At 32.9% G+C, this 22,618-nt stretch overlaps 1 protein-coding gene across 1 annotated transcript in view; it reads right to left on the bottom strand.

The window, feature by feature from the left end:
• Nucleotides 1–22,618, bottom strand: part of LOC145303504 (E3 ubiquitin-protein ligase parkin-like) — a 72,410-nt gene that overhangs the window by 38,295 nt on the left and 11,497 nt on the right. The window contains exon 2 of the mRNA XM_080144937.1: nucleotides 1,030–1,160. Within this exon, the coding sequence (XP_080001063.1) occupies nucleotides 1,030–1,160 (131 nt within the window). The remainder of the gene's footprint in view (nucleotides 1–1,029; nucleotides 1,161–22,618) is intronic.

Below are 22,618 nucleotides of genomic sequence, written 5' to 3'. Positions count from 1 at the left end.
ATTTATATAGTTTTTAAGGTTAAAAAAAGCTTTCAAGACTATATATATATATATATATATATATATATATATATATATATATATATATATATATATGCATGCAGAGTTGAACAATAAAATTGTCACCATAGAAAATACATGATTCCATTTTCATTTGATGAAAACCGATTTTCTTTTTTTGTTGCAGACCATCTACTAGTAGGTCAGTTGAGTACAAATCTTAAGAGCAATAGGAGCCTTCTATCATGTCTGAAAGTGACACAATGTTCAACAAGTAAAATTGGATATGTGCTGTTGTACAACTCATGCTCTCTACCGATCCAAGTTATGAGAACAGGACCATTGCCAACACCCTCAAAATGCAAATTTAGATGGTCCAATGCTTCAGAAGACAGCTCAATGAAAGTTTCAGTCATGGTTATGGTCTTTGGTGTGGTTTCAAGTGAGGGCCACATCATGCCACCTCACATCTTTGAAATCGACTTGAAAGTCAACACCAAAGTGTACCTGGATGTGCTGAAGTGTGTGATGATCCTATTGTACAATCAGGTGGTTGCTGGCAGACTCTGGGTGTGGCAGCAAGACTCAGCACCAGCCCACAAGTCCAAAGAGAACCAGGCTTAGCTTTAAAAGGAGTGCTACGACTTTGTATCCTTCTCTTACTGGTCCTCCTTTTCCTTCAACCTACACCCACTGGACTACTTCGTTTGATCTTACGTCAAGAACATCACAAACATGACCTCCCACAACACCAAAGCCAGTCTGATCGTTGCCATCCACCGAGTATTCACCAAGTTCCCGCAGGCACTTGTGGAAAAGGCATGTTCCCAGTTCCAGACCCATATCAAAGTGGTGATTGAGGCTGAAGGCGGCTACATTGAATAGATGTCAGCATAATGCATAATCAAGTTACCTGAATTGATTTTTTCCATAAAAGTTTTAAAATAAAGCTGTAGTGTTGTTTTCTTTAGGGTGACAAATTTATCGTTCCACCCTGTATTATATAGAAATAACAAAAAATTTAATTACATTGTCTCGGTTAATCAGGAAGGAGTTCAGCTCATTACATTGTGAACATTTTGTCCAAAGTTTTGAACCTTGAATACTCTTGCACACCGGGCAGTAGATAAAATAGTCAGATGGGGATATATCTGCAACACCTGAATAAAATAAAAACAAATATCAACCAATGGATAAACTTTTGCTTTAAAAACATCCAAAAAGTCTTCTTTCAAAAAATAAAATAAATGAATTAAATAATCTTTTAAATTTATGTGTTAAATTGAAAACTTGAGTTGGTTTGAAAAGACAAGACAAAAAAAAATACTTCAAAGTAAAAGTTGTTGTGGGAATGGTGGCACCGATGATGATGGTTAGTCATCATGTGTAATACCCGTCACATGCAATGGTAAATAAAAAGTATGATGAACTTGACAACAAAAGAATGGTGCTACAGGCAGAATTAGAAACTTGCTAATCGTAGAGTTACTGTTGTAGTAGTAGTAGTAGTAGTAGTAGTAGTAGTAGTAGATGATGATGATGATGAAGGCAAGATCAAAAAAGAGACAACATGAGTGTACAATAATAAATGCATCTCTAAGAAAGAGCTGCTGGAGTAGATGACGAAGATGTTGCTACAGACAGGATCAGAAACTGTTGCTAGGGCATGACTGCTGCTGCTGTTGTAGTTGCGATGATTTTGGTGTTGAAACTGTTACTAGATACAAAAGGTTTATTGTTATGTACAATTTTTTCGTTATGTACAATTTTTTTGTTATGTACAACTAACGTCCAACAATATTTATTGATTTTAAACTACCAGTACAATTAAAATCTCTAGATAATCCTTCCCCCCTTCCAAGTGTATTTTTTTTTATGTTTGTGAAAATATATGCACATATTACATTTTTTTTAATTTTTTTTTTTTACATGGAGGTCACCACTTATCAAGGCCTGAAGGCCACTCAGGGATAAGGGTTATTGCGTGTACAGTAATCAATGAGATAGTATTGTAGTAATCATTAGTATTGGGGGCTTTGATAGAGTGTCTTATTTAAGGGGGTGGTTTGTCAGGAGTTTGTTTATGTTGGACTTGAAGACGTCCAAGTTGTAGTCAGGTGGGAAACAGGCAAGCGGCAGAGAGTTCCACTGGCGTGCAGTTCTAAGAAAGAAGCTTTGCTCATGGAATCTACATTTGGATTTAGGCACAGATAAAGAGTGGAGAAAATTGTTGACAGTAGTTTCAGCCAGACGGGTGTTTCTCGTGAAAGATTGGCGAGGGGGGGGGATTGGAGCTCAGACGAGCACATGCCATGGAAATAGCGATAAAACAAAGACAGGATCGCAACGTCTCTTCTGCTTTCTTTGGAGTATTTTGAAGGATTTTTAGGAAACACAATCTTCCACTCGAAAATTTAAATGTTTAAGATTTGCATTGAATTACATCCAGTCATCAGATACCAAGTTAGCAATATTCCAAAAATTATCATTTTTTCTGTTTAAGTTTAAAGCTTCAATTTTAGACAGTTTCTAGAATAAAAAGCATTTTAGTAGATGTGAATCAAAATTAGAATAAAGATTCTAGGTATAAGGCTTAATATCATACCTTAATTTTAATCTTCATAAAGGGACATAAAATTGATGCAACACTGTTCTGTTTGGAGTATTAATTTTACCCGTCCTAGAACGGGTATTCTACTAGTTTATATATATATATATATATATATATATATATATATCAGAGAGAGATTATTATTTCATGTGTCTACATAAAATTTTATGGAATATATTTTATGTATACATTCATTTACTAATAGTGTTCATTAGGTGAGTAGAGCTAGGTAGTAAGTTACAAAAAAAATATACATGAAAATTAAGCTACACAGAATTTTCCACGTTTCATTCTCCTAAGTATTTATTAGGCTGAAGAGTCCTTACAAAAATAAAACATTAAAAATTCAGAGTAGCCTAATTGTCATATATATATATATATATATATATATATATATATATATATATATATAAAGTCTGTCTCCATATTTTCAAACTCTTTTCTGGAACTAAAAGTCACAGAATGGTGCTAGAGGCCTCAAATAATTGGATTTTTTTATGGACATTGTTTATGGGTCTTTAGCCGGTTAAAATAGTTTTTAAGGGTCAAACAGGGTCAAAATTGAAAAAATTGTAATGCATTTTGTACATTCATCTTAGTTTATTTTTAATCAGTTCATATGCGTGTAACGTTGGTACAGTGGTAACGTCACTAGTTTTGAATGTTACAGTTTTGCTTTCGGTTTCGATTCTAGCTGATGGCACCCAACTACTTTTTTTTTTACTTTTGAAATCACGACTTTATATACGAAATCTAGACAAATTAAAATATCATCTAAAGCATATTTTACAATTGGGCAAATCCAGGCGCCCCCCCCTGCTAGTATATATATATATATATATATATATATATATATATATATATATACTAGCAGGGGTACCCGGCGTTGCTCGGATGTTTCGAGGTGTGTGCGGTTTTGAGTAAATCAAAACAAAAGAATAAAGTACCAGAAGTGTCTTCCTGAGACTGTTCATAATGTTCCCATTGTCGACTTCTGTTTCTGGTTGCAAAAAAAAAAAACAATCAACAACTTTTTATCGACATTGTTTCAGTTTATGAATATTGAAATAAAATACATTACTACACATTAATAATATGTAACTTTTAATCAGTTTTAATCACTTTTATCGACATCTTAAACGTTAATGTTTATGAATATTGAAATAAAATACATTAGTAAACATTTATTAATATCTTTTTTTTTTTACTGTTTATGTGTCAATGTTATCGACTGTTTCTTGTCTGATATTGAAATATTATATATATGAAATATTGAAATTATTCTTATAATGAATATTGAAATAAAAGACATTACTACACATTTATTAATAATATCTTATTGAATATTGCAATAATACTTACATTTAATTAATGTTATTTTCTTTTTTAATAGCATTTTATTTTTAAATGACGACGTTTGTACTGTTTATGAATATTAAAAGAAAAATAATTACTAAACATTTATTAGTAAGAAAATGGGTGCTAGTGCACTGCACTGATTATCCGCGCTAGTGCAAGGCAGTCTTAACATGGGGAGGGTGCAAATGCGCCTAAAAAAGTAGAATCACATTTTACGGAATTAGCTAAGAGTGTAAATTTACAATAACAGGTATGGCACCATTGGCACTTCTGCATGTCAGTAACATGGAGCTAATGCGTGTAATTTAGTTTCAAGAACCGCCGACAGATGTCGTTTGTCAGGCAAAGAAGCGGGGTCGATAACTAATGTTGTAATTAGTGGTGGGACGATTAATCGGAATCGGAATCGTTAATCGTAAGAATCGTGTATTTTGGGAGGTATCGGAATCGGAATCACATCGTTAAAAAATACCTTAATTTTCCGATTCCTTCATTACGATTCTTTTAGTCTGATGTTGAAAAAAATTTAAAAAATTCCTGATATTTCTAACCGCAAGAGAGAAATGTAGCATGTTATAAAAAGAAACCAAAGAAATTCATTATTAACAGGGCAATGCTTAGTGCCCCTCCCTTACAAGGTTCATTCATTCAGATCTATTGTAATCAAAACTACAAAAGAGTTAACTTTAAAAGAAGTATGCAGGGCTCTACATTGCGAGTAAAAATAAAAAAACGCTTATCTTTTTGGCGATTGTTTTTTTTTACTGACAAATCTTCTAATACTGAATGAAAATGCTTTTTCAACTTATATTTTCTTAAAATAAAACGAGCAAAGTCAAATTATTTAAACAGTAAACGGTTTAATAGAACAATGTACATTTTTTTCTTTTTTTAAAAGAAGGCTTTTGAAAGAAATATCTCTAAAATGAAATTGATCACGTTGTATTATTTCGCAAAGTTTTGACAGTTGTTGGCTTCTTTTGATATTTCCAAAAAATCGACCCCATACCTATCTCTTCCAAACCTAAAGTTATTAAATAACCCCTTCGTTAATTCAAGGGTAATTAATTCAATTCAGTCAAGTTTTTTTTTTATTTCATTGAAATAAAATCCATTTTTTAAATTTTTTTCTCCAGAAAGATAAAACCCTGAATTTGATTATATTAAAAGCAGAATAATATAATCTTTTTTCTAGAATTTTAAATTGAAAATTAAAAGTGTTTTGCGCAGTTTTTTGCCGAACGAAAAAGAAATTAATATATATATATATTAAAAGGTTTTGTAATCAATTAATTTTTATGTCTAAATAATATTTACGATTAATTAAATAATTTCATTTTAAAAAGTATTTATGAATAGAATTTTACTTAAGACTTTCATTATGTAAACTTTTATACATTGGTTTCAAAAATTAAATTCTATAAGTTTTTTTTGTTAACTACCGGTTGGTACAATTTACCGCCCCATCCCTTTATATTTTTTTCTTTTTGTCTTTAGCGGATTTTTTTTTTTTTTTTTTTTTCTTTTACACAGTGATCACCACTTATCAAGGCCCGGAAGCCACTCAGGGATAAGGGTTATTGCAAGTATATTACGTTAGTGTGGAGATTTGATGAAGTGTTTAATTAGGGGGGGCGGTTCATTAGGAATTTGTTAACATTGGACTTGAAGACATCCAAGTTGTAGTCCGGAGGGAAGCAGGCAGACGGAACAGAGTTCCACAGGCGTGCAGTTCTAAGAAAGAAGCTTTGTTCATGGAATCCGCGTTTTGATTTAGGCACAGATATAGAGTGGGGGAAATTTTTCACAGTGGATTCAGCTAGACGGGTGTTTTTCATGAAAGATTGGCGAGGGGGGACCAGGGATTGGAGTTCAGACGAGCACCTGCCATGAAAATAATTATCAAACAAGGATAGGCTTGCAACGTCTCTTCTGTGGGAGAGAGGTTGCAGGGTAGAGAAAAGAGCATTCCCCACTAAACCACGAAGACTATTTTGTACTCTGTCAAGGCATGATAGGCTGTTTTTGGCAGCTCCTGCCCAGATATGGCAACAGTATTCCATCCTTGGACATACTTGGCTTTTATATAGATAGAGAATTGCATCAGTAGTGAGATATCTTCTGGAGCGGTAGAAGGATCCCACCATCTTTCCAGCGACTTGGCAACAGACTTGATGTACGTGTTCCATTTCAGATCAGGAGTAAAGGTCAAACCCAGAAGCTTGTCAAAACACGGGGCCTCACTCAGACGAGAGCCATCCATCACAATTGATGCCAGCTGGGGATCAGAGCGTTGATGATGTAAGGATAGGAGTTTGGTTTTGGATGCATTAAAGGTAACCAGCCACATCTTCTCCCACTGAACCACGCGCTCGAGATCAGAGGAGAGAGAATCCGAGAGAACTTTGTCATTTACAGCCTGGTATGTGTTGCCGTAGATGGTCGTGTCATCAGCATAGATGTCAACGAATGATTTCAGTATGTGTTTAGGGAGGTCATTGATGTAGATCAGGAAGAGAGTTGGGCCCAGGATTGACCCCTGAGGGACTCCAGCATTTATATTGCAGGCCTCCGATTTTTGTCCATCTACCACTACTCTTATGAGCCTATCGGAGAGAAATGGTTTAATGATAGAGAACACATTTCCATAGCTGGAAATCTTGTGAAGTAGACCCTTATGCCATACCTTGTCGAAGGCCTTTGATATGTCAAGAGAAATTGCCCTAGAAAGGAAGCCTTTGTCAAGAGATTCACTAATCCTGTGGGATATAACCGTCAGCACATCTGTGGTAGATCTTGCAGAGCGGAAACCATATTGTGTGTCACTAAGAAGGTTATTCCTGCTGAGGTGGTTGACTATTTCTCTATTTAATATGGATTCCAGCAACTTACTCATAACACACAGGAGACTTATTGGTCTGTACTGAGAGGGAGAGGACTTATCACCTGAATTCTTAAACACAGGGCAAACTGATGAGGTCTTCCAGGGGGTCGGAAAGCACTTCTCCTTAAGGCAGCGCTTAAATAGTTTCGTAAGTATAGGAGCAAGTTCTGGTTGAAACTTTTTTAACACTATAATTGGGATGCCATCAGGGCCAGTTGCCTTACTAGAATCTGGGTTCTTGATTAGCTTGGCGACCTCATGCACGGATATTTGTATGTTACCTAGCTTGTTCTGTGTTGTAGGAGGAAATATGGGGAGTTGATGGCCTTCGTCGCATAGGGTAGAATTAGCTGCAAAGTTCTTTGCAAATAGTTTGGCCCTGTCTGACGCTGACTAGATGACCTCTGGTCCATTGATAATGGTTGGGATAGAACGCACAACGCCAAAGTCCAAAAAAAGTCTTCCATGGAAACTTTTTGAAGTTGATGAAGATGATGAGTTGAAAACCATTTGCAAAGTCTGTCAAATTAAAATATCGCGAGGAATAAAACCATCTAACATGACCACAACCAACATGTTAAAATATTTAACTATGAAGCATCCAAATAAATTGGAGGAGCAAAATAAAAAAGAAAAGGAACAAAAAATTACCAACTAGTCACTCAGAGCAGTTTTATTAGTGAGGGTCGAAATCGCAGTGTCTTTTTTTTTTTTTTGCCTACGTCACCATCTAGGTGTCACCAATTTTTTTAACCCTCTTTAACTTCAAAGAGTAAATACAATATATACAACTAAAAAAATAATTTTAAAAAATGCTGATTCTATTCATGAAAAATTCTTTTAACTAGAAATTAAAACTTAGGTAAAGATAGCTGACTGACAGCAACAGGAGCACTGGTTAACTACTGAACCACGTGGAAAGGTGTGGGGGGAGGAAAAAAAGGAAATTAAATGATGATAATAAATTATGATAACCGTCTTTGAAAGGCACTAAACTCCTAAAATTTACTTCTTTAAAATTTTAGGCGACACTCCCCGGCGATTTTAAAGCACTCTCTCTCTCTCAAAAAAAAAAAAAAAGATTTAATTTTTAAGTTTGGGAAAGATATATTTATTATAACCGAATTCTTGTATGAAGACTGGATCTACTTTATTGGACGTTAATTTGTGAGATAAGTAATTTTTCAATGTTTAATATGTTTTTAAAGTTTCAATTATCAATTAAATTTTTTTAATTGCGTTTACTTTTCAATTTATTTAAAAAACAGGGTTTTAAATGTATTTTTCATGGTAACAAGCTTCGAAAGAAGTCTAATAAAAAAAAAATCACTTAATTTTGAATTTCGACAACCCTGAGAATTTAATTATTAAAAAAATATTGAAATGTGACATTTTTTTATTTAACATTTCTATTAGTTCAATTAATTTTCTTTCAATAATTCATTTCACTCAACAAACTTCACCATTTTTTTTTTATCGTTTTCTGTAATTTTGGTAATTATGTTTGCTCAATTTTATCTAGTATTTCATTTGTTTTTTATAGTGGTATCATTTTTATATGTGTTCCTTTGATATACCCTATTTCAAAATTAGTTTGGCTAAACTTATTCTTCACGTTAGAAACAACGTGTAAAAGCAATGAAAAAGTAAGAAAAAATAATAGGTGTTAACTACTCCTTGTGAATTATGGAGGTCTGAAGAACTGCCGTCACAAATACAACTATCAATAGCCAAACAAAAAATCGTTTTTGAAATTCCTTTAATTGTAACTTTTCGCTATACCTACCTTTTTGGTATAAAACACAAAAACTTTCGATTAATGGTATTTCTCATATATGGTCGTTAACTTTGGAAAGGTTATTTTGTATCTACGGCGCCATGTCACATGGTATATTGTTTTTTTTTTTTCATTACGCACGTTCATTTATAAATTATTAAATTAAATATTTATCTTTTTTATATTTAATTAGTATATATTTTCTTTCTCTTCCGCTATATTTTTTTTATTTAATTCATTAAATCTGTTAATTATGAGGACCAAAATAATGAATCGTGTTAATTTATTCTCTAATTTTCTTGTTTTTGTTCTGTTATATAAATTCTATTTTATTTGTTTTTTCTCTGAAGGATAAATTCTATTTTCTTTGAGTTTTTTCTGTATTCCAATTAAGTAAAATAAATTTTCTCTAAAATAAATTTTGCTAAGTTTTCCGTTTAGTTTATTATATAATAATTTTATTTAAACCAAAACACGACGGTGTACTGGTGTAGACATAAAATATCTCTTCCAAAGTTAGGGAACATATTTGGGAACTACCGACCATAAGTATAAAACTACCTGGTATATTTCAAAACAATAATTCCCCAGGAATCGGAATCGGAATCGTACTTGGTATCGGAATCGTTAATCAATATTTTCCTGGAATCGGAATCGTATAAAAATTAGGAATCGTCCCAACACTAGTTGTAATGAAAAAAATTATAATGAAAAAAAAAAAAAAAAAAAGTATAATTCAACCAACAAAACTAAAAACAAAAAAAAAAGTTGGGAAATTATTTTAATATTCATTTTAAGAAAATGCTATTAAAGAAGAAAAAGTCGATAAAAGTGAGACATAAACAGTAGCTATTAATAAATGTTTAGTAATGTATTTTATTTCAATATTCATAAACATTAACATTGTCATTTAAAAAGAGTAAGAAAAGTTTTAAGAAGTCGATAGAAGTGATTAAAAGTGAGATATTATGAATGTGTAGTTATGTATTTTATTTCAATAATAATAAACATTTACATTGTCATTTAAAAAGAGTAAAAAAAGTTTTCCAAAGTCGATAAAACTGATTAAAAGTGAGACATTATTAATGTGTAGTAATGTATTTTATTTCAATATTCATGAACAGTGAAACAATGTCGATAAAAAGTTGTTACTATGGCAACGAAAACATGTCCTTACAAAGAAAGAAAGAAAGAAAGGAAGAAAATAAAAGAACGGAAGGAAAGAGCAAAACGGAAGTTGTTGTGAAAGTAAGTTTGGTGCATTTCACGTAAATGTAAATCCAAGTTGTCATAAAACTCTAACCATGCGGGTTATAACGAAATCGAAGTAATGTAATTGTGAATTCAAATCCAGGTAACGGATTGTGTTCTGTTTTAATTTAATTTTATTATAATAAATGCTTTATAAATTGTGTTTATGTTTTATGCTATTCAATGGCAAAGTAACCGTGGTTCGTTTCAGCGTAAGTCCAGACCAGTTTTTAGATTAATTCTAACCGGTGATCGGTTTTAAATGTCTCCTGTGAACGTTCTGGAACGGTGTAAGTGAGTGGCGGTGGTAGGATGAATTTGTTAGAGAGAGTATACTTTACTACTTCCATTAAATGTAACCGATTTTTACAGTGGACTCTCACCAGACAGAATATAGGAAACTCTGATCAGCAAGATACTGGACAGCTAATAAGCCTATAACATATGACAGATGTCGCGATTCAGTTTGTGAATGATACGGCTGCACCAAATGTATACAGGTGCAGTCCTATAAATGTCAAAGTCGGAGGGGAAAAAATGAGTTAATTTTATTTATATAGAGATATATATATATATATATATATACACACACACACTTTATGAAGTCAATTATTCCCATCTATAAAAGAAACATCATAGGAAAAGAAACGCTGGGGCTATACACATTAATCCAAAATGACCACTCTCCTTGCCAATACCTGATGCATTTTTTCCAGTAATTATCAATCGATTTAATTCAATAAATTAAATTCCTACAATAATTCTGAGGAGAATCACTCCAAAACAAGCCATACTTACATGTGGTAGTAAGATACTTCCTCATTGTTACGAGGGGTGTGCAATAAGTAATGCCCCTGACCCACTTCCAGTTGTCTGATATAGCTGAAATTTTGCCTGTGCACTGATTTATATCTCTACGGGTTATGTGGCAAATTACAGCTCTGAACTAATTGCAGTTTCTGTTTATCAGGTGTTTGAACTGAGTCAGGTGTGAAATGGAGCCTGTTGAATGTCGAGCAGTGATCCGGTTTTTGTATTTGAAAGGACGCACACCACAGGAGACTTTTGATGAAATGAAAGAAACTTATGGTGATAATGCCCCATCATATGACCTTGTAAAACGCTGGTATCGTGAATTCAAACGCTCCCAGGCCTGGTTGCCCCCCCCCTTCTGCCATTGATGAGGCATCTGTCCGTCAAGTTGAGGCTGCCATTTTGGAAGACTGGTGCATTACTATTCGCCAAATAGCCCAAGATGTCAAGATTAGTACAGGGTCTGTGAAAACTATCATTCATGACCATTTACATATGCATAAAGTGTCTGCCAGATGGATTTCCAGGTTGCTCACACCATTCCAGAAGCTAGAATGCATTGAGTGCTCAAGGATGAATTTGGAGATGTGCCAAGAAGATGAGTCAAAGTTTTTCAAAAGACTGATTACACAGAATGAAACCTGGGTCCATCACTATGATCCAAAGACCAAAGCCCAGTCGATGCAATGGAAGCACTTGGACTCACCACCTCCAAAGAAGGCAAGAGTGCAGCCCTCCGCTGGCAAGGTCATGCTCACAGTCTTCCGGGACCAGGACGGAGTAGTGATGACAGATTTTCTGACAAAGGGTACCACAATTACAGGAGCCTATTATGCTTCACTTTTGAGAAAATTAAGGGAAGCTATCAAAATCAAGAGGCGGGGTAAGATCAGCAAAGGTACCCTCCTCCTGCAGGACAACGCTCCGGTTCACAACTCGCATGTCGCCAGATTAGAAGCACAGGCGTGTGTTTATGAAATCCTACCCCATCCTGCCTACTCTCCTGACCTTACACCCTCTGACTTTCACCTCTTCCCAGTCATGAAGTTGTTTTTGAAAGGAAAGCGTTTTCCAGATGATATACCCTTGATTTCTGAAGTCACGTCGTGGTTGGAGGACTAACCTGGGGTGTTCTACAAAAACGGTCTCCAGAGCTGCATCAAACGATGGGAGAAATGCATAACTCTGGGTGGTTCCTATGTAGAGAAAGACTAATAACTGTGCCAAGTTTCGTTGCTCTACTGCTATGGGAAGTGAGTCAGGGGCATTACTTATTGCACGCCCCTCGTATGTCCTCCTCCTACCCCAGTTTACGCCGTTAGCAAATATTTCAATTATTGCACACACCTGTGATTATTTCATTTTACCATGTCATATTGTTAACAGATATCTAATAATCATTCCATATATAAATACTGAATGCTCCCTTTACAAATTCTACTTAATTTGATTAGATGTTCACATACATTTATTAGATTAAGATTTATATCATGTTGCAACAAGCCATAAACATTTTTTGTACATCAAAGACAAACTGACACACATTTTCTAACATTTCCTTTTAACACATCTTAGACATTGTGCCTCTTTATCTGCTGAAAGAAAACACAAACATAGACGTAACTTTATTTTCATCAATTATATCGTATAACTTTTCCATCAAAAAATAAGGATTGTGATTTTATTTTCGTAGAATGAACGGACATAGTTGATGCAATAAAAACATTTTTGTTATATCACAAAAAAAGTCCTCTTTCAGTACAATGAGGACAAACCAAAGCACTTGATTTGTAACTTAATTTTTAACTATTAGCATTTAAAACTCTGGGTTATATTGCAACAAAAAGTAAACATCTTTTAATACTTTTTCATCATATGAGAGATTTTGTTCCAAATTTATTTGTTTTGTACTCATTTTTTTTTTCAAGCCTTACAGAATAGAGACTTTGCTATTTTTCATTACACTTTTTATAACATTCAGGTTCAAATACTGTAGAAGCACTTTATTATTACTTTTCTTCTAAATAAAACTACACTTAAATTACGGTTAGTGTACATTTACAGTGAAAAATAATATTCTGATTAAAATACTGTAGAAGTACACTTTTTCATCATCACTTTCCTTCTAATATACCTACAATAAAATTATGGTTAGTATACAGTTAGGGTTAAAAATAATATTCCGGTTTAAATACTGTTGGAGTACCCCTTTTCGATTATAATTTTTATTTAAAAATAGTTTGTGTTGGGTTTTTTTTTTTACGAGCCTTATGTAATACAGACAGTGCTTTTGTTTTATTACACTTTTTATAACATTTAGGTTCAAGTAGACTTTTTCAATTGTTGCCTTTCTGCTTAATAAAAATATGGTTAAATTAAGTTAAGGATTAAAGATAACATTCTGGCTCAAATACTGTTGAAGTACCCCTTTTCATTATAATTTTAGACTGTGGTATGAGTAAAAAAATATACTTAAATTAATACGATAATGAAATAATTACTCACTATTCCATGCCTTCTGCCTTCTATTGAAAACTATTTTTTATGTTCAAAATGATTATTTGTTACAAATCAGACTGTCTCAGATGAACAGTGTTACAAAAATTTCTTTGAAAGAATATAGTATTAGTCAACATCATGGCCATAAACGATTAAAACTGATTCGTAGTTAAATTTTCCAATTTCCTTTCGGTCCTGGATATGACCTTAAACTATATCCGATGGTGAGGCCCCAGCTTGCAGGCCTTAGGGAGTGTGGAGCCACCCTTTAATTGCCATTGCTCCCAGGTCCACTCTGACCCGGAGTGGTAGTACCTGTTAGGGTCCCAACTATGGGTTAAATAGAATGCGACTTAAAAAACAAATACACTATATTAAAAAATCGTTCTTCAAAATCACCAGATTCGGCATTAAATAACCTGAAAAGGGTTGATATGCCGTAAAACAAAACAACCAACAACCAACCAACCAACAACCAATTTCCTTTCAGATTTTGAACAATTACAAAGCAATTGATTTTTTGCAACTATTAACAGAATATGAAAATGGTTGATTTATTTATGAAGACATCGACGTGCATTATGATGGATTTAATCTTATGATTGTATTTTAATGTACCACTTTTTTTATTTTTATTATAATTGGAAACAATAACCATGTTCTTAGAATAAACAATTAGAAAAACTAAAGTACATCATCCTTTTTTTTTTTTTTTTAGTCAGGGTTGGGTGTGGGGCAACTATTTAAAACCATATCACCGAAAGAACGGTTCTAAAATCTAATTTCAACCGATATTTAATCCAAAACCACACAATTTTTCTACCATGCCAAAATTGCCTTCTTTTTTTAGATACCTTCAAAGCGTACCATAGAATAACTTAAAAGAACCCTAAAATAAACTGCTAATAATTTTTTAAAAATGTGAGACCAAATAGTTTTTGGTACATAACACCTACATTTCCCTTTATGTAATCTGAATGAAATATATTACAATCCTTTGAAATGTTAACATTATATATGTCGAGGTTACATTAATTTATGTTTACCATGAATCCGTATATACAAATAAATTCAATATTGTTATATTTTGACATGAAAAAATCTCATTAATATATATTACGTGAATTGCAACAAAGAAAAAAAAAAAACATTCTAAAAGATAATTATTTTTTAAAACACAAAAATGATTTAAATTTTATTCTTTTGAAATGTTCACTTTTAACCATAGAATTGTGAGTAAATGTTTATCTTATCCCAGGCAACGCCAGGAAACGGGTCCTGATAGTGTGTGTATATATATATTTAGTAATGTGATTGATAACTTAAAATTCAAATTAGAATTAAAAATTAAAAATCTGTTTCATAAGAAGGAACAACAAAGTCAATAATTTGTACGATCGTTTCGGAAACAATGTTTTTATTGTTTTTTTATATTTTTTTTTATTTTTTATATATTTTTTATTTAAACCAAATTCAGATTTATAATTTTATTCTATTTTTATTCTCAACCCATATTACTTTTCTTATCAAGTAAATATTTTCCTTTTTATTTTAATTTTTTCTAGATACATCTGCCTTACTTAAAAATTGCTAGGTTTATTTATGGTGTCTTTTACATATAAAAAAAACCCACCCAATACTTTTGCTGATGAGGAGACTTTGTTTAAAAAAACTATATGTCAAAATTATTGTCCGTGGCTTAATGTCTGTCACAATAAAAACATTGTTTCCGAAAGGATCGTACAAATTATTGACTTTGTTGTTCCTTCTTATGAAACAGATTTTTAATTTTTAATTCTAATTTGAATTTTAAATTATCAATCACATTACTAAATATTAAAGTAGCTCTAGGATATTTGCCTATCGAGCTTATTATATATCTGAATTACAACGAGCACTGTTCTTTTGTATTTTAATTAAATTAGTAATTTTACTATCACATTAAAATACACTCTGCACTTTAGACTACTGTTTTAACCCCCTTTAAATTTATATATATATATATATATATATATATATATATATATATATATATATATATATATATATAAAGGCTTCCTTCAGTCTTGACAGATTATGCATACTGACTGTAAATGTGCCTGCATGTGAAATTTTTGTGGCAAGAGTTGTACAATCTCCAAACACACCTCTCCTGAGTCCACATGAGTTGAATACCAGTGGTAAGTGGAGGTTCAGGATGAATGGAAACAATGCTGAGATAAGCAGAAAGCACATACAGCATCTAGAATTCCCAAATGGTCACTCATCTGGTATTAGCCAGGCTAAACGTTGCTTAACTTTGGTGATCTGATGAGAACCGGTGTGTCAATGTGATTTTATATATATATATATATATATATATACTAGCATGGGTACCCGGCATTGCCTGGGTTGACATGCAGTTCCGTTTGGAACACACCTGCTATACTAATCATTTTCATCATGGGCAATATGGATACCCCCACAACAATTCCAAAAATAAAAGAACGGATGAAAGTATGTAAATGTAATCACCCAAAAAAAGGAAGAAGTATGTGATACCCTCTCCACCAGATATTTCGGCAGAAGGGATACAAAGAGAAGAAACTATTCTCCAGATATTGAGCACTGGAAAGAAAACTCTCCCCCAAAAAATCAAAATAATGAAAAATAAATCATTACAACTTTTGTCTGAATGAAAATAGCAACGAATGACCGTTCGATCAAAAAAAAAAAAAATAGCCAAGTAGGCAGAACCCTTAAAAAAATGAAGATCTACCAAAAATTAATTTCAAAAACAATTAAATGAAATTTTTTGTCATTTTATGATTCTAATGTAATCCTCCCCTCTCCAAAAAAAATTGAATTTGTCATATTTTGGGGTTTCGTTTTGTTTATAAAATTGTTAGGTGAAAGTACAGAATGGTCTCATAAAAATTAATTAAATTTTTTGTTATTTTATGTTTCAAATGTAATTTCCACCCCCACCACCATCAAAAAAACAAAACAAAAAAAAATTTGTATTTGTCATTTTTTGTTCGCCCCCTCGATCGCCAAACTTGAAAAAATGCTAAAGACAACATGTCTCGTTGAACGTTTTGTGGCCAAAAAGTGGGTGCTCATTTTATATTAAATTTATATAGAAAAGTGATCCCCCCTGTAAAATGTTAATTTTTTTCTTTTTAAATTTCTTCTTTCATATTATTTATAAAGGCTGTTTAAACATATTAGGCCAAAAAAAAGTAGGTCTTCATTTTTTTTTAGGGGTTAAACAACACTGGGTCACGTCGTAAAAATTTACCTTTTTTTAATTAGAAATTTAAGTTTGTAATCGATGAGGGTAACGTGAAAAAGAAAAAAAGTGCAAATTGTGGAATTCGGGGGAGGTAGTAGATCTTTATTTTTTTTAGGTGTTAAACAATGCTGGGTAACATCGTAAAAATTTACCGATTTCTGTATAGCCATTTAAAGAATAATAAAAACAAACAAATGAAATGTTCAGAAGTTTCTAAGGGGCAAATAACTCTAAAACAAGTTTTTAAAAAATCGATGTTGGAATAATAATTCCAAATAAATTAAATTAAATGTTATAAATATAATTATTGTTTAAAATTTATAAAATAACAATTTTAAATAAAACACTTAAAACAATTCCCTCGCTAGAAACATTAATTTAGATACTGCTATTTAATAAAATCGATTTTTCTTAATGTAATATGCAAATGACATGATCTCTTAATTGTATATTTTTGCAAGAATCGTACTATATATATAAAAAAAATGAAATCATAAATATATATAGAAATAAATGAAAGAATCAAGTAAGGAAATTTTTGTATATATTAATCAAATTGTGAACAAACAAACTAGCAGACAGGAATACAAATTTATATATATAGATATACTAGCATTTCAGTGCGGTGTTGTCCGGGTGTTTAGAGGTGTATGTTGAGCAAAAAAAAAGTGGTAGTAGGAAGGCATACCATGAAGGAGAAAAAGAATGGGAAAAATATGTGACATCTTTGCTGTTACAACCACCATCAAACCGGGAGTGATGTAGGTTTAAATTAAGGATAGACAATCGAAAAGGGAGGATGACTTTCAAAATATCGACAAAAAAGGCGACCCACCCCTGTAGAAAAGTGCCCAGTTGAGGGTGAAGAAATTAATGTTTTTAGCCAATTTTTCGTCTGAAGAGTCGAGCTTCAAATGATACTGATCTTGTGAAAATCCGTCGCCTCTGGCGAAAGTTTTAGGCAGACATGCAAACATACATACGTACATTTATATATTGATAGCTCAAATTTTCGACCCTAACTGATTAAAAAGCTTGCCCTATCTCTGAATACCCTTTATGTAAATTTTCAAATGTTTAGACCAGAAATTGTCTAAGTAATTTGGAAGAGACTGCAGAGGTCAATTTTTTTTTTTAACTTTGACCCCTATTATGACCCCTTAACATTTATTGTTTTGGGTACCAATCAAGTTATTAAGTTAGATCCATGTCCAAGGAACCTATATCTAAAATTTCAAGTGTTTAGACCCAAAATTGGAGGAGGAGTTTTGTAGAGTTCTCAAAGGTCAAATCGTTGAACTTTGACCCCTTAACAGCCAACTGAAAACAGATTACAAAGATTTTCCAGAATCTCAGTACTCTGTATATCAAATTTCGAGTCTGTAGACTTAAAATTGACAGAGTTATTGCATAGGGAAATGTACACAGACAGACAGACACGTTCACTTTTATAGATATACTAGCATTTCAGCCCGGCATTGCCCAGGTGTTTGGAGGTATGTGTTGAGCAAAAAAAAAAAAAAAAAAAGAAGTGGTAGTAGGAAGGCAGGCTCGAACCTGTACCGCAAAGGAGGAAAAGAATGGGGAAAAGACCTGACGTCTTTGCTGTTAAAACCACCGCCAAACCGGAAGTGACGTGGGTTTAAATTAAGGCTAGACAATTGAAAGGAGAGGATGACTTTTGAAAATATCGGCGAAAAAAGCGACCCAACCCTGTAGAAAAGTGCCCAGTTGAAGGTGAAGATATTAATGTTTTTAGTCAATTTTTCCATATTTGTCGTCTGAAAGGTCAAACTTCAAAACGATATTGATCTTGTAAAAATCCACCGCCTCTGTCGAAAGTTTTAGGCAGACATGCAAACATACATACATACATACATTTATATATTGGTAACTAAAAATTTTCAACCCAAACTGATTAAAAAGCTTGCCCTATCTCTGAATACCTTTTATGTAACATTTCAAATGTTTAGACCAGAAATTGTCTGAGTAATTTGGTAGAGACCGCAGAGGTCAAATTTTTTTTTAATTTGACCCTTATTATGACCCCCCTTAACATTTATTGTTTTGGGTACCAATCAAGTTATTAAGTTAGATCCATGTCCAAGGAACCTATATCTAAAATTTCAAGTGTTTAGACCCAAAATTGGAGGAGGAGTTTGGTAGAATTCTCAAAGGTCAAATCGTTGAATTTGATCCCTTAACAGCCAACTTTCTGGCGGAAAATGGATTACAAAGATTTTCCCAAATCTCAGTACCCTGTATATCAAATTTCAAGTCTGTAGACTTAAAATTGACAGTTCTTACGTAGGGAAATGTACACAGACAGGCACACAGACACATTCACTTTTAAATATATATATATATAGAGAGAGAGAGAGAGAGAGAGAAGTATATTCTATTTTCTGTCGACGTTATATGTAAACTGCCCAAACGGTAAAAATATAATAAAATTATTTACATATTTAGAGTGGTGGGGAATCCGTTTCACATGAAAATTTCCAGGTCACTAGACAATGATAATAAAACGTCCGGTTAGGAAGTGGGTTAAGAACATAACAATTATGTTTTAAAGAAAGATAAATGTTTTAAACTGAAAAGTTATTCAGAAAAAAATAATTACTTTTCATCATTTAACTAAGACATCCTGGTCCAATGAAATTTAAATCTATAAAAGGTTGATGTCAATGTTGAATCAATGCACACAACTGAATCATGTGATAGAGGCCCATTTCTGAGAAATAGATGATTTCTAAAAAAAATGAACTATTGAAAAGTTGATGATCGAGAAATCAAATACAGGACTGCATGTAAACTTAGCATAATTTTTTTTAAATATAAATAAAAATTATGACAGTTCCCTTAACCTACCACTAACTTTAAGTCCGGCTATTCAAAGAAGAAAATGGACAATGGTGTATTGTAGTAAACTAGAAAAAAAAATGGATTCATTCTTTTTGTGAACTATTATCCTCATCTTCATAGCTGTTGTTTGACCACAAAGAATGAATGCAAAAATTACGAAAAAAAATAAATAAAAAAATAAGGAAAAACAAGGATTCAAGAAAACAAACGTTTAACAAATAACTGTTACCAAAAGCAATAAAAGTTACTTTTCTACCTACCTGCAGAATTGTTTGGAGATTTTTATTCGTTTTTTTTTTTTCATTTCAATTTAAAATTTTGTTGAAATCAGAAATCATTAGTCAGAACCCAAAATGGTTGTGCTGGCTTCCCAAAAATCATTTTAGTCTGATTACCATATTTTCCTCATTTCCTCCTTTCAATTAGGCAGAAAAGTACATTTTATTGCGTTTGGAACAGTTATTTGCTTCCTTTTTTTTTTTTTTTTTTTCATCCAAAAAGACGAAAAACACCAAACTTCATTGATGTCTAGAAAGTGTTTCACCTGCCATTGTGAAATGTAACTTTCAGTTAGAAGTAAATCAAGATGTGTAACCCATTTTTGTTTGTTTTGTTTACTTGTTTTTTTTACTTATTCAATTTAGTTTCTTTTTTTTTCTGTTTTAAAAAAAATGTTTTAAATATGTAGGACTGCAGAGAACTTTTTTCTTTTTTGAAAATTAAACATTTTTAGATTGGGGGAGGGGGGGTCATCTTTTTTATTATTATTATTAGTGACCACATTTAAAAAAATGATGGCCATGATGAAAAATACTTGGCTAAGTAAAAGTGATCATAACAAATGCATAGACAAATCTTATAATCAGTAGCACTTAGTTCTTTTTTTTATTGGACCAAGAATTTATCTAACAAAAATGTTGATTTTTTTTTCTTGTGTTCAAGTGTATTGTTTAATTTTAGTTCTTTTTTGGTTGGTTTTTGTTTATTTTTTATATGTTTTTCATTTTTTTATTTTCTTGTATTTAAATGTATTGTTTGATTTTGTTTTTCCTTGGTTGATTTTGGATATAAAAAAAATGTTTTTAGATTATTTTCTTGTGTTTGTATTGTTTAGTTTTTAGATTTGTTATTTTTTTAACTTATTTAATGCAAAGTGTGTTATTTTTTTCTTTGAATGGAAGGGTTTTTGCTTTTAGCTTAATTTAAGGAATTGATGGGGGGCAAGGCATGGCCTATAGAGCTATACAATTAAGGTGAGGAAAGCATTAACAAGCTTTGCTACTTTCTAGTTTCTTTTCCATGAGCAAAGGAGTGTGCTCTGGGCTCTTTTTGGCATAGTTTCTAGCAATGCTTGAAGGTGGAGTGGGAGACAAAAGCAAGGCCAGAATGGGAGGGAATGTCATGGTCAGAGTGAAAGCCTTCAGAAACAAAAATCAGTTTCCATTTTAAATTTTTATTTTTATGAGGAGGAGGGGGCGATTAACTTAATTTCTTCCTAATCAGTAGTTTGCACAATTTAGCAGTTTTTGTATGGTTTTGCTTTTATTTTTTGAGATATCTCATATTTTGTACTGTACTTTAATGCTTCCACTTCATCAAGATATTTCGGTCTGTCGGATATCTGCAAATCCTATCTGGACAACTGTTTCCGTTTTGGTTGTGACGTCACACAAGATCAATGAAAGTTCTGTCTTTGAGTGGGATCACTGTGGATTACATTAGATAACAATCGAATTGGAATCTGAAAGTTATCCAGTTACTGAATCAAAATGGAATTTGGCAATTGGATTAGTCCGGAATCGATTTGGAATTACAATCTTATCTCGCCCACTCAAAAAAAATAACGGGCATAAATTAATAAGAAGCAACCCATGGCACTATGGCCCTTTATAGTTTTTCTATTTTTTTTTATATATAGGAGTCACCACTTATCAAGGCCCAAAGGTCACTCGAGGATAATGATTGATGAGTGTACAGAAGTCAATGGCACAATATCCTAGTAATTGTTTGTAGTGGAAATTTGGTAAATTGAATTACTTAAGGGGATGGCTCAACAAGAATTTGTTTGTGTTGGACTTGAATATGATCAACTTGTAGTCAGCTGGAAAGCAGGCAAATGGAAGAGAGTTCCACAGGCGTGCAGTTCTAAGAAAGAAGCTTTGGGATCACTGTGGATTACATTAGATAACAATCGAATTGGAATCTGAAAGTTATCCAGTTACTGAATCAAAATGGAATTTGGCAATTGGATTAGTCCGGAATCGATTTGGAATTACAATCTTATCTCGCCCACTCAAAAAAAACAACGGGCATAAATTAATAAGAAGCAACCCATGGCACTATGGCCCTTTATAGTTTTTCTATTTTTTTTTATATATAGGAGTCACCACTTATCAAGGCCCAAAGGTCACTCGAGGATAATGATTGATGAGTGTACAGAAGTCAATGGCACAATATCCTAGTAATTGTTTGTAGTGGAAATTTGGTAAATTGAATTACTTAAGGGGATGGCTCAACAAGAATTTGTTTGTGTTGGACTTGAATATGATCAACTTGTAGTCAGCTGGAAAGCAGGCAAATGGAAGAGAGTTCCACAGGCGTGCAGTTCTAAGAAAGAAGCTTTGTTCATGGAATCTACGTTTAGGATTAGGCACAGAAAAAGAGTGGGGGAAATTATTGATAGTGGTTTCAATTAGACAAGTGTTTTTCATGAAAATTTGGCATGGGGGGATCATAGACTGGAGCTCAGACAGGCACCTGCCATGAAAAAAGTGATAGAGTAAAGACAGGCTCGTAACGCCTCTTCTGTAGGAAAGAGGTTGTAGGGAAGAGAAAAGAGCACCCTCACCAGGTTACAAAGTCTATTTTGAACTTTGTCAAAAAATAATAAGAGTTTTCCAGCAGCTCCTGCCAAGATGTGGCAACAGTACTCCATCTGTGGATGTACCTGACTCTTACTTAGGTAGAGAATTGCATCAGCAGTGAGATATCTACTGGAGCGCTAAAAGGATCCCACCATTTTTCCAGCCCAGAAGCTTGTCAAAATATGAAGCTTCCCCCAAGATGAGAGCCATTTATTTCAATTGATGCCAGATAGATCAGAGCGTTGATGATATAAAGATAGAAGCTTGGTTTTAGATGCATTAAAATGAACCAGCCACTTCTTTCTCCATTGCACCACATGCTCCTGATCAGAGGAGAGAGAATCAGAGAGAACTTGGTCATTTATGGCTTTTGATGTGTTGACATAGATAGTAATGTCATCAGCGTAAATGTCTTTGAATG

Source organism: Euprymna scolopes, chromosome 19 (assembly GCF_053919585.1).
Source record: "Euprymna scolopes isolate OS-2025 chromosome 19, ASM5391958v1, whole genome shotgun sequence".
Classification (NCBI taxonomy): domain Eukaryota; kingdom Metazoa; phylum Mollusca; class Cephalopoda; order Sepiida; family Sepiolidae; genus Euprymna; species Euprymna scolopes.
Note: the sequence above shows the minus strand (reverse complement) of the source record. Positions and strands in the feature narration are given on the sequence as shown.